The 14,328-nt window shown below is 37.6% G+C and overlaps 1 protein-coding gene across 2 annotated transcripts in view; it reads right to left on the reverse strand.

Annotated features, from left to right (window-relative positions):
• The window catches only part of LOC117572182 (uncharacterized), a 35,135-nt gene that overhangs the window by 16,605 nt on the left and 4,202 nt on the right, over positions 1 to 14,328 (reverse strand). For both annotated transcript variants that reach the window (XM_034254835.2, XM_034254834.2), the window contains one exon: positions 2,620 to 3,193. In XM_034254835.2, coding sequence (XP_034110726.1) covers positions 2,620 to 3,131 — 512 coding nt within the window. In that variant the 5' untranslated portion in view covers positions 3,132 to 3,193. The remainder of the gene's footprint in view (positions 1 to 2,619; positions 3,194 to 14,328) is intronic.

The raw sequence follows: 14,328 nt of genomic DNA on the forward strand, positions 1-14,328 counted from the left end.
TCTAACTATGACTAAGCAACTTGAGCTGCGGAATGAGATTGAAATATAGTTGAAGGAACAATCTTATTTAAAGGGTTATTTATACATTACAGTAGTCGAAGTAGTATTTGAAGCAGTAATAAAACTAAATCGTATTTTAAAGGTGTTATACTCTATAGTTGTCGAAGTAATATTTGTTGTAGTAATATAATTGAAATAGTGGGTTGTTTTTTGTAACATTTTCTTACTAAATTTTCGTTGACATGGGAACCGTAAAATTGGGTTTTTATTTTGTATAAGTAAAAAAGCTATAGTCGAGTGTGATTGATTAGGGCCCCTAATCTAGGGGACAACTATTATCCATTTCCAATAAATGCAAAATGATGCACAAGCGGTATAATATCGTTAAAATATATCAAAATTATAACGAAATGTTTCGAAAATGTATTAAAAGCTATATTCCGTATATCAAAATACTAATACATTAAAAATATACCATAAAATACAAAATAAGAAACTTGTAACATATTCATATAATATATATAAGTAACAGGAAAATATTCAAAATACATTTTTTTTAGTATTAAATAAGGTTGTTCTAGAAGTGCGCAAGCGGTATTCAAGTTTAAATATACTAATTTAATAATTTGAAAATATTCTAAAATATACCAAAAGTTATACTTCGCTTATTAAAAGACCACAACAATCAATATATGCCATAAAATACAAAATAAGAAACTTGTGACGTATTTATATTTCTTAAACAAAATAAAATAAATGAAAAGACTTTCCAATATAAGTATTATAAGGTTGTACTAAAAGTATTATGCTGTAAAGGCTTATTAATTCGTTATGATAGATTCGTAATGATAATTCGTTCAAAACGAAGAAAAATATGCAACAGTGATGAAAATACTTGCACTAGGAAAAGTTGCAGCATTAGTAAATAATAATTTTAGCTGCAGTTATGCTCATAAGAAGTAGTATTAGCAATTACAGTAGTCTCAATAAAATGAGTGAGAAAACTAGTCACATATGTTACAGAGTAAATGCTCATTACAGTAGTGGAAATAATAATAATAATACTAGCAATAAGAATGAGTTGAAAGTGTACAAATAACAAAAGCAAGAGCACTGACATTAAGAGTCACAGCTGAAGAAGAGTCACATCATTGGCAGTATTCACAGTAGCAGTAATAGTTGTGGCACTTGTGCTTTAAATTGCCTTGACCTTGCCTTGGCATTAAAGTGGAAGGATTTCCGAATGCGAAGGCGAATGTCGAATGTCGAATCGTGATTCGCGAGAGCCTGTGGAATGCATTCCAAAATAAAGCAAAATCAAAATCGAAATCGTAATCAGAAAATCTGCGTAATTGGCTTTGCCCTGACAGCAGGCCGCACTTAAATTGGGCTTATCTGTGGAATGCCATGAATAGCAGTGAATAGCAGTGAATAGTGAATAGAATGAATGTGACCAAAATGGGTAAAGAGCTTTAAATGAAATGCTGGCAAATATATTTTTTTCAGCCAGTCAATAATCATTTGAAATAAATTGCACGATTTGATGGCGCACATGTAAATGTTTCAGCTGCCGTGTCGGTTTTCACTTGCGGCAAACACTCTGACTGTGCAAATGTCTGTGCATGTCTGTGCATGTGTGTGCATGCATAGCTAGCTGGCTATTATGTATTGGTTTGCATCAATAATTTCAAACCAAAACTGGCTGTGACCTCCAGCAGAGAAGCCGAGATGCAGCCGCATATGTGGCTTCTTTAATTTCAATTAATAAACGTAATTGTTGCAGCTGGCTGCAGTTGCATTGTTGTTTTCGATGTTGTTGTTGCTGTTGCTGTTGACCGGCATCAAGTGTTTGGCAAGTCAAGTGGCTTCTGCTGCGGCTGCAGCTGAAAAGAGGTGAAGGCTGACGACAGGCGCCAAAAACCGCATTGCTTGTGGCAACTTGCCACTTGCAACTTGAACTTCGCTCGCGACTTCAACTGCAACTGCAACTGCAGCATTGCCATAATTTACATAGTCGAACAGCTGCAGCCAAAGCGCTGGCAAGTGGCATGTGGCATGCGGCATGTGGCAGTTGCATTCATTTGATGTGCCCGATTGACAGACAACACAATGCGGCACACTCGCCGTATGCGCAATTTGTAACACAATTTTGTTTGACCAATTATATTTATGGCCAGGCCCCAAAAAAAGATCAAGATCTCTATCATATCTAATGCCCTGCTAATTGCCATGGAAAAAACAGCGTGCAGCGTTGCATGAACTCCAAAGGAAAACAAATTGAATGGAGATTGAATTAAGTTGAGTCAAGTTGAGCTGAAGAGTTTTTTTTGGGAGAGTTGTTGAAGTTAAGACACGATCATAATTAAATTGCAGTTACGATCATAGCAAAGGGCACTTTATGGTTGTCTGTCTGTGTTTGTTTTGTTGCCGTTGTTGTTGTTGCTGTTATTGCTGTTGTTTGTGCCCTATTCAATGCCATCGGCGAAGGTCATCGCAACTGGTTGCTCGCTTGCTGCACCATTATGCAGCACATTTGACGCTAATTGTCCAAGCGAGCGACAGATGTCGAAGGTAACAACGAAACCGACGAAGCCAACGAAACGAATGTGCAACACTCACCTCTGATATTGATACTTCAGCATAGCGCGAGGCAACAAAAAGTTGTCATTACTTTGCCCAGCTGCCGCAGTTTCATTCGCTGTTGTCACAGCTCCCAACTGTTCCTCTCCAGTTGCTGGCGATGCGGCACTTGTTCCATCCGTTGCTGATTTATGACCAAAGAATGCGCCCAAACGTTGCAGGTAAGCAAACTTTGTGATTGCAGCCGCATTGCTGTTGCTGTGGCTGTTGCTGTGACTATTGCTGTTGCTATTGCTGTGGCTGTTGCTGTGGCTGTTGTGGCTGCCATTGGCACCCGAATAGCGTCCGCTGCTGCTGCGACTATGCGGCACCGTCTCATCGTCATCCTCGTCGTAGGGCAGCACCTCGATTGCATCAAAGTCGTAGGAGTTGAAGTAAGCCTGCTCGCGGGTGCGCTTCACCTGGGCTGCCTCCGTTACATGATCGGCGGATATGTCCGTTGCGGTCTTCTTGCTCGACGCCATCGCTGGCGAGCTTTTGCAAATGGGCATGGTTCAACGCCCTCGCAAACACATTCAGCTCACGATTTGCCCGCCTCAGTCTTGGTGATTAACTGCAATCAAAATAACACAGAGGTATTTGTGAGATAAGGAAGCAGCAAAAAATATATACATACATATTTATATATTTTATTTCATTATTTAATTTAAGTCTCTTTCATTTGCATATGTTACAAAGTTTTTGGTAAAGTGTTAGCAATAAATGAATTTATTCATGAATGCAACAGTTGCGCTGTTCGATGAGCAGTCTGATTAAGTTCAGACAATCACAAACAAATCATTAGGCGTATTCAGCGGGTAATGCTGATCAGCAATCCTAATTTTTTCATGAATCATCAGTAATAAGCTGCTGAATGGCAATTATGCTATTTAGTATAAAAACATCTAATAAATACAAAATTGAGTCAAGATATGGACACATTTTTCAGTACAACATTTGAGTTGTGGTGATTTAGGTATGAAAATTAATAATTTATATTATGAAGTGTAATGTATTCATGCAAGAATATGTCAAGCACACACTTAAATCGATTTTTTTGATTGAATTTACCAAATACAAAAGGGTAAAAAGTAATCAGTAATCAGCATCATGTATAACTATTTCAGTGATACTTTTTTGTGATAGTCCAACCAAAATTTTGACGTTTCTAGTTGTCGAAAATTTCTAGAAGATTGCAAAATAATACTGATTAGACTGACATATCTGATGAATCCACCCGCCCATTGACGAACTGCATCCAAACTTTGCTAAGTGTGCCAACGCTTTGCAATATCACATTGTCTATATGGAAGCGTGAAAAATGTTTGTGCATGCTGTTGCATTAATTAGTTGCTTTGCAACGCAATCCAGCAACAGCAAAAAGGTTCAGATTGCATAATGCAGGCAGCAACCACGTTGTCGGCGACGTCGTTGTCGTTGTCGTCCTCCTGCCAACGCCATAATTTATGGCCAAAAATTGTTGCGCGCTCTTGGCAAAAATTGTTCGACTGATAACTGACCCACGATGAGCATGCACATTTTGGAAGCTCTCTTCTTCCACACAACAGTCATTTGGGCACATAATTCGAAAATTGAAAATTCACTAGACAAGTGCCTGGCGATTTATGTAAAAGCCTATCTTCTCTCTCCCCGCTCTCTTCACTGTCACAGCCAGCGGCTATAAACGTATTTAAGCGATAGACAGTTAAGTGTGCTAAAGGTGGCTAAGAGCGGGGGCTACGTAATGCAGACAGCACGCTGACAGCTTCATCATTTGTCAGCGGGCTGGGAAACTCGATGGCTATGGCGATGGCGATGGCGAAAAAGAGGGGCAGCAAAGAAAATGCTGCCATTGATGATGAGACGTGCTTGCATCGCACTCTTTGTAGGTGGAAACCAGTTTTGTGTTTTTTTTTTTGCTGACTTGTTGTTGTATTACCAAAAATATACAAAAGCAAAGGCCTCACAGTTTGAGCTAAGCTGCATTCTTGTACCTTTATAATTAGTGGCCAGTCATCGAAACGTGCCTCATTTGGTTGCTTTCTGTGTCAGCTGAGCTAAGAGAATACTTGATAATATTAATAATAATAAGTGTAAATTAATCATCGAACGATGCACATTTATGCCATGGTCAACACATGATGGAAACTCGTAAAGTTTTTCCAGTTCTCTTTCGAGTTGTGACAACTCAAAGTTACAGCGTGTTGTCTCTTCCAATGTGTTGACAGCTTTTGGCAAAAAAAAAATGAAAAACAACAGCAACAACCGACAGCAGCAGCAACAAAAACAATAGACGCAAGCAAAACAGGTGAGATGTGCTTAATGAGAAGAGTTTGCTAGACAGCCAGATATCCTGCAGACACAAAACGGATTCAATAAAGATAAAAAGCTAGTTGAATCGAATCAATAAACAAACTATTAACTGTAATCAAATTGTGATAAATGTAATGGTAATGTAATGTATAAATAAATTTTGCAGGGTATACAAATAAGTTATTAAAACCATGTGGAAGAGTATGCTAGACAGCGAGATATCCAACAGATTCAATAACGAAAAAAACTTAAAGCTAAAGCAAATTGTTGTTAAACTTAGCAAAGTCGACAACAAAGTTATGAAAAGAATGTGCTCAAGTCGAAGAGTATGCTTGATAATTAAAGAGAGCAACAATATCAATGAATATAGTATAATCAAATTATATTTAATAATATACCCATTTTATAAATTTTTCAGGGTATGCAATAAACTTGTCAAAACAATTGCCGACATTTTTGCTTGCTTTGAACAACTTGAAGCGCTTTGCTGATTTCCGTTGCCACCGCAAAAAAAAAACAACAAAAAAAAAAAGAAAAAATAAAACACAGCGTGAAAAGCTGCCACAAAACTGGAGCAGTGAGTCAATGGTTCAATGTGAGCTGTTTGCACTCGTTGTTGGACATGGACTTGGACATGAACTGTCCCATCAATCTTCATTTGCCCGCTTGGCCCTTAATGATGGCACAGTGGTGGCACTGCCGTTGGCACTGTTGTGCTTTTACAGTCGTGTCACAGCATAGGCACAGTTCTTTAACCCCGAAGAAAGTGCGCAAGAAAAAATATGCAAATGTTGCATTAAAAAAACTATATATAAAATATAAAAATATGTACATATTTATTTATAAATATCTATAGACATATATAGGTTGTTATGGCAGCAAAAAAAATGTGTGCTGTCATGAAAATCGATTTTTGTTTTATTTCCATCATGATGTTGGTGATGATCTTTATTATGATGGGCAAACACTCAAATTACTCTGGCATCCACTTGAAACAAACACACAGAACTATGGCATATCGAGACGTGAGGTTTTTATTTATATCGCCGAGTCTCCGTCTCCATCTCCATCTCCGTTTCCATCTGCGTCTCCGCCTGCGGCTGCTTTTGATATTTGGTTTGATGATTCAATTGCTGGACAAACAGAGACATCAAGTCAACTACAACAACTACTATACTCGGTACAGTGGCGAACAGACGTCACACTGTGCTCTGCCCCCATAATAAGAAAAGAAGCGTGCAAATTGATCAATTCGATATTCGAAAAGCGGTTGCGGTTGCGGTTGCCAAGTGCCTGCCCCTTTGTCTTCATCGCCGTCTTCTTTCACTACCTTGACTTTTATTTGACATGCATTGGATTTATCGAAAAAGGCATTAAGCGAATGAACGGCAGCAGACAGTTGGCAATTGACAGACAGCAGGCGGCGGCCTAAAACAAAAGACTTGGGCGACAAACTTTATTGTCGATCAACAGCAAAATTCACAACAGCAGACGCAATCTGCATAAAGCACCACAGCAATAGCAACAACAACAGCAACAACAACAACGAAAACGATAATAACAATAACAATAAATGTATATGTTTGTATAATTTGTGCTGTAAATCTGTATAACACACTGTGCAGATTGCGAAAATGGTGTCGCGAGCAAATTCAATGCTTAAATTTTACCGCAGCAACAACTACAAAAGCAACGCCTCCCTTTGGCACTCACAGTGGGACAAGGTGCTGTTTAAATGTGTTGGCTTAAAGTTCAAAAAGTTTATGAATCCAGTCACCTTGCTTCAAAATAGCAATGCTCCATTTGAATTTAGGTGAGTCACAAATTTGTTGAACTGCGATATCTTAAAGGTCAACTAGATTTAGCATTATGAAAATTCACCCAAAATAAAGTATATGGCCACACTGTTTTGCCACTTCTCTTTGAGAATATTGTTAGTAGCAGTTATTGAATATGTTGCATTTTAAAATCTAAATATAGAATCGCTTAATAGTTTTTTTTTCTTAATATTAGGTACTAAAACATCAACATTAAAAAATCCTTTACTGTATGGGCACACTGTTTTGCTTCTGCTCTTTTCTTTGAGAATATTTAGAGTAGATGCTAGTGACTTTGTTGCGTCACAAAATCATAGATTAAAACTGAATAAAGCAAAGTCAATATTCTGTATTTTTTATTAATACATAACATTATAAAAAATAAATAAAGTATACGGGGAGTATATGATAAATGAAGGATATGGGCACACTATTTGGATTTTTTTCATTCAATTGAGAATATCGGAATTGTGTTTTAAATAAACATAAATAATAAACTACCTAATTACAAAAGCTTTAAATAGGTTTTTGTACCACTGTGACATGTCACTTAACGGACAGGCCACAACCAGCGGCATCGGCTCACTAAAACACAATGAGCTCTTTGGCTAAGTGGCAAGCTAACATGCAGTTGCAGTAGTTACTTTAGTTGTTACCGAAGATGCAACAGCGTCTGCAACCGCAGACAACACAACAATACAAATCCAAAACCAACGGTCAACGGAAAAGGTCAAAGATATCCATAAGCAAAAAGCTAAAAAAAAAGCCGGCACATTATGTAAGTCTCTTTTTTTTTTTTGGTTGGGCTTTTTGGGGTTTTGGGTTGCAAATGACTCACGCTAAGGTTTATGAGCAGATTATATATTAAAAACACTTATTTTTAATTTAACCCAAAAGTGCAGCTGTTAAATGTCCAAACGCCTCTTTTTCATGTTCGTTGCTGCTGCTGGTGTTGTTGTTGCTGTTTTTGGACTGACGATGTGAGAATTGGTGGCAAGTTTATGGCTCGTTGCACCCACACGCCAGCCCCTCGGCTACTTGGCGGCGTTGTCATTGAGGTGGTGTTCACTCCGGTTGGGCTCGAGCCCAGTGGCCGCAATTAGTGCGCAGCAAAACCTTTAATTAGTTGGCCCAAGCCAAGTCGCAAAGAGACTCATTTTGCAATGCAATTATTGCGACAAAGTAAGCAGCAGCGACTGCGAGCTTTGAATTTTGCAATTAATGCGACTGAACTCAGCTAATGCCTTATTTGTATCCATATACATATAAATATATATATGTATATATACAACTGTGAATGGGTTACTGAGTGTATGAATAAAGTGAGTGTGTGAGTGTGAGTGTGAATGGGATGAATAAAAAACGCAACTCTGTGGCCTCATGTGATTTGTAGCTCATACTCTGCTCTCTACTCGTATTTTCTTTTGTACCCAACTAATTGCAGCTTTGGCTTTGAGAAGCGTATGAAAAGCGTTTTTTTCCATTTTCCAGATGCTGCTGCTGCTGCTGTAAGATTTTCCCTTTTGCAACCTGTAGGTGGGTTGCCATAATAAACTCTTAATCTACTTGTGGCTGAAGCTGAAGCACAGCTCGAACTAACTGAATTGTGGCACGTACAAGTGCAACAACTGGTGTAAGATTTTTTCGTTTTGTTTTTGTTTTTGTTGTTATTGTTGTTGTTGTCGTGCAGCATGCCACAAATTCTGGCAGTCAGCAGCACAGACAATTACGAGCAGGAGACGACGATTTGTGGCCAGACAACAAACACTCGAAAAGCATAAGAAACTGCTGAGAGGGAGGGGGCAAAAGTGGCACTTGCTGGCAGGCTTGTGGCATGTGGCAAGTACTCGTCTAAGCTTGCAACAAGATACAACAAACAGCAGCAGCGACATGAGTGCAAAATGAGAGAGGAAGCAGAATGCGCAACATTCATATCCTCATGCACTTCAGTGTGGCACTTGGACATCACATAAGCTACAGCAACAGCTATAAAAAAACCGCACTAAATGCAGTTGCATGTCCTTTCTGTTTGACCATTTGAATACCCTAGCAATAAGAGAACAGGGTATGTTATACTAGCAAGTAAAGCAAATTAGAAAAGTGTTTAAGATACACTCTAAAAAGATCCATGTTAAGTATATATCTCTCTTCATCTGCATATCTCTCTATCTCTATCTAAATCTGCATCTTTGTACACATGTGTGTGTGTGTGCGTGGCATAAGCTGCAATAACTTCGCCATTTCACCAACAAAAAATAGTAAAATTTTATGAATATGAAACTCGTTTCGCTTTTACTTTTGCCCAAGTTTTCGTCATAAATTTCTGGTTTGTTTTTTATGCTGTGCACGAAATAAATGAAATTTTCATTCTAATGCAAAAATTTCGTTAGAAATTGTTTCAATTTTTCATATTTGTCGCATTTTTGAGAGGGAGAAAGAATTGCAAGCGAAGATTATGATATTATTTTTAAAGCCTTGTGGCTTACAATGTTGGATTAAGTCTCACACAAACCGAGTGCAATTAAAAGTAATCACAGCTGCAGAGCATACACTTCTAAAACTATTCATAGAAATATATATGCTGTATGTGTTAAATGTGCTTGGCCATTCTATTTTTAAAGGCAAATGCTTCTTCTGGCTTTCAGAGTGTTTTTTTTTTTGTGTCGTTATTGATGGACAGCAGCAATGGCCACAAGGTTAATTGGCATTTCGGAATTGGTAGCATCCATTCTCTGGGCATTACACAAAATGACAGACGAACATACTATAATACTATGTGAGCATAAAAGAATTATATTTTAAATAAGAGAATCTGAGGGTTTTGTTTGCTGCCACATCAAGGGCAAGGTTTTTCGCTCTGTGATTGTGGCTTTGGCTTTGGCTATGGCTTTGACTCTGGCTTTGCATAATTTTCCGGCTTCATCAGCCAAACAGTTCTATTCGTATTTTTTGTTGAAGTGAAGTGAAGTGAAGCCTCCACTTGGAGGAGGAGAATGAGAATGAGCTTCTATGATAATTTTCCATGTTGGCCCGCAGACATTTACATAATCTTCGACTACGAGCGGCAGCTGTTGCGATTTATTGGCTACCAGTTTGGCTATTGCCCGCTGGCATATTGGCCCGATGGCCTGCTAGCTAACTGACTGACTGACTAACTGACTGACTACTCTGTTGGCCAGGGCTCAAACTATTGGCTCTTGGCCATATTTATAACCTGCACTTAATAAAGCTCGTTTAATTTTATAACTTATTTACACGCTGTCGTTGTGGGCAGCCACGACTACTTTTTCTCTGTGTGTGTGTGTTTTATGTTCAATTCACACAGAGGGGAAAAAAACTGTTGGCTAATTTATGCATATTTACTAATTTAATGGCAGGCAGCCAAACAAATCATAATTTAATGATCATGCGATGTAATATGCCAGATTTAAGGGCCAATTCACATAGCCATAATGGCGTAGATTTTAGACTAATCAAAGAGATATCAATCAGTTAGCTGCTAAAGGAATTGAAATTGCCAAGTTAATGGTGCTCACGCATCTCTTTGGCTATTTATAATCACAACAAATGGAAAACTATTTGTGAAAACAAATTGAGAAATTTGAACTTGAAGCGTTTGGCAATTGAGGCGCCCTTTTTCGTTTTCTTGTTATTTGTTTTTGTATATATCACTTGACATTGTGGATTAAAAGCGAAGCAATGAAACTAATAATAAAAACGAAAATAATAAAGCCAAGAATCATCGTGTAAACATAACACACAAGAAGTAGAAGAAGAGGCACATTTAATGAAGTGATACGTTTTGGTATGTGTGTTTTTTGTGTAAATACTCCAAATTATTCACATCGCATTCGGTCATATTCATATCGTTCACAGCCAAGGTCAATATCAGTAGCCAAAGTCAACGACGTCACTGACGCTCCAAAAATGTGAGGCTCACGCATCAGAAAGAAACATTCAAAATGAAATGAAATCAAATCAACCACATTCATAAGCGTAATCGCATGAGTGTATTCACATACATCATCAGCGCACATCACATTTGACATTTGGATTTTGATTTTCGGTTCATTTCATGACTCAAAAGCGCAGCTGGAGCCAAAGACCCCCACAAAAAAAAAAAAAAAAAGAAGACAGAAGAAGAAAAGATAGACCCCCCAGTCAAAGTAGCCGCAAGATTAAAGACCTCAGATTGAAGTCGCAACAAGTGTTGCGAGTTGTGAGTTGTGAGTTCCGAGTTGCCAGTTGCCAGTTGCGATTCAGTAGCAACAGGTGTAATTTATTGCCTTGTGCTTGTTATTGTTTTCATTTTGTTGGTTGGGCCTTTCTTTGTGTCGGGCCTGTTGAACTTGAATTCAAAATTGTGTAATGCCATTAAACAATAAGCAACAATAAGCAGACAACAACCAACTCGAAAGCCGGCCGGACATCCGCGTTTTTGGGTCACACAAAGCCCATAAACAATATGTATAATGCATACTTATACATAGATGATAAAGACAATATGCATAACTGCATCTGTATTGTGTGTTTCTATTGAGTATGGAGTATTGTGCCACTCCAAATTGGAGTCAATGCAGCTAATCAATATCGGATAAAGTCAATCAAATTCGGCTGCCAATTAGTGAAACTTTTGTTTTGTTTACGCTTTGCATTGTGTGTTGAGTGGCGCTGCAGTGCAGTCAGACAGACAAAGAGAGAGAGAGAGTGAGAGAGAGAGAGATACAGAAGTGTGTTACCGTTACTTTGCCATTTAGGAATGGGTATGAAAAGCCTTGAACAGGTCAAAGTGTAATTACTTGTAGCTATAGATTTATTCTATTTTCTTTCTTATAAATATTTAAATTGCTCAATTACTTAAGAGTTAATTGAAGAATTACAACTATTATGCAAGCAAAGGGAATTACCACAGTATATTACGTATACGCCACGAAGTACATGCATGCATGCAAATCTGTCGAAGAAGCGTTAGTTGAGATTAAATATTTATGTATTCTCTTTTGCCTGCAAGTATTAATTTAATCAACACCTGCAGAAGCAACGCTAAGAAGCAAAAAAAAAAGAAAGATGAAGCGCAATTACCCATCCCATTATTTGTGGTACGGGTATCAGGTTAGTCGAGCCCCCTTTCAACTCGCTTTTGCAACTGTGCAATATCCGAAATGAATGCGAGTAAGAGTGCAGCATTTGCATGCAACGCTTTGATGCCATTGTTAGCTGCATCAAGTGGAGTCTTATTAAGTGTTGTCGGTTAATACTACACACACATTCACACACACTCTCACACTCACACACATACTAGCACAATCACCTGCTGGCGTGTAAGCTGCGTTGCTTTTGTCTTTGCTTGTCAACATGCTAATGCCTCGAAACTTGGAAACTGGTTTAATGCCGTTGTTATCTATTTAGCGCTATTATCGAAGCTTTTCATGCCAATTTGTGCGTTGGACTCGCTTTTTTTATGATGAAAATTAGCTGCACACACAGACTTGCAGTTTATTGGGTTTCTGGTTCAAGTCTATGTCCCATTGTCCCATTGTCAATCGATTAAACGGCGACAAACAATTAAAATCTATTTAAATCAATTGAAAGTAAACAATTTTATTGATGTCATCGGGGTCCTCTGAACTTGACTTATGCTAATTTTCAACTTATTGTATTGTATTTTGTATTGTTGTATTGGAAATCGATGCGAACTTCGATCTATGATCTCCGCTCTTCGACACGCTTTTAAAAGCCTAATGACTATCGTTTAACGCTATAAACTTGTTTCCAGAATTGAAATTGAATTTAGCAATTTTTTAGTTAATCACTTGACACGATTCCTAATTTATTACCGCATGTGTGCGTTTTTTGCTGTGCTGTTCTTGTTCGGGATGAGTACGAAGAATTTTTAGTATAGGTATAACTCCCCTCCTGCATAAATGTCTTAATTTAAATCACGTTTAGAAGTGCCCCACGATCTCTCTGTGCAAAATGAAATAAAAACTAAAAGGCAGAACATGCTATAAAAGCAACCATTTATCAACCAGTTACTCAAAAAAACGCAAATCGAAAATCGAAGCCAAGAAATAGCCGAAATATGTATCATCAAACGTCATTAGAGGCAAAGTGGATAGCGTGTTTGATCGAGGTTTATGCTTCCAATTCATTAGCTTAACACAAGCAATTTATATGCGAAAATTCTTTACAATCAACAGCAATAAATTATAAAGTTTTTCAGTGGCGTACTTTTGTGACAGCCCTCGTCTGAAATTAACTTTATGATCACATTTTGCATTGCATTTGAATTCCGCTTAAGTTCGGCTCTAACATGTGATTGTCTCCATCTCCATCTATATATAAAATACAGATATATATATAAACTTATAATACTTCGTGTATTTTTGGTTTGTCTTGGAACGTGTTTGGATTCTTTGTGCTTATCAGCGACTTTACTTCTAATATATTGTTGTTGCCGGGGTCTTTTGCCGAGTTTGTTTCGTTTTATTTAAGCATTTACTTATTTGTATGTGTGTTGTTGTTGTTTTTATTTTGTGGTATTTTGTGGTTGATTTGATTTTTTGGCAATTCCGGTTCGACGACCCTTTCACTTATTAGAGCGGAGCCTAAAGCTCCAAGCACCAAAAATCTTTATTAATTGTATTTAACTCTGTCGAGTCTCCGCGGGCTTTTTGCTCCGTACTCCAAAACATCAAATCTGTGATCCTATCACGTGCTGACAAATTGTAGCATTTGTATATTCGCACAGTATTCACAGTATTCGCAGTCCCTGTGCCAATCAACGCGCCATTCAAAAGCCACAAGCCCGTGAAATAATAAATAAAATTATTTAAATGCAAAATACAACATGCAACACACACTCCAAATGCAAACAATTCAAACAGCGAGCCGCTAAAAGCCAACAACATTCAATAACCAATATCGTCACAATACACTGAACAATGCCGCCAGACAACTGACTAGAGCTCGTCTCTGTCTCTGTTTCTGTTTCTGTCTCTGTCTCTATCTCTCTATTTCTTTCCTAGGTTTTGACCATCTCCCAATATTTATTCATACTACTCATGTTTAATGCCGCATGCGAGGGTCGTTGATTAGTTCAATTAATTGAATATTTATACTCTGGCAGTGGGAAATGTGTAACACTTGAAGCAAACTGCTTCCGATTACCTTCTCTTTATAGGTAACAACACTGTATCTACATTTGCATAGATAAATATGTTTAAAATCATTGGTACAAAATTCTTTAGCAAATGCTAAAGAAGCTGGACTTTATGGTATAAATAGTTTATAATTAATTTAATATTTATAGACTGGCAGTGGCAAAAGTGTAGCACTTGAAGAAACTGCTTTCGATTATCTTTCTTTACAGGTAACAACATTGTATCTATATATACATATATAAAAATGTCATAAATGCAAATGGTAAAGAAGTTGGACTATAATTTGTATCATAAATAGTTTTTAATTTATTGAAAAATGTATCACTTGTAGCAAACTGATTCCAATTACATTTTCTTTTTAGGTAACAACATTGTATAAGAATGTTAAAATGATTGGTACCGAATTCTTAGTTAAA

Source organism: Drosophila albomicans, chromosome 3 (genome assembly GCF_009650485.2).
Source record: "Drosophila albomicans strain 15112-1751.03 chromosome 3, ASM965048v2, whole genome shotgun sequence".
Lineage (NCBI taxonomy): Eukaryota > Metazoa > Arthropoda > Insecta > Diptera > Drosophilidae > Drosophila > Drosophila albomicans.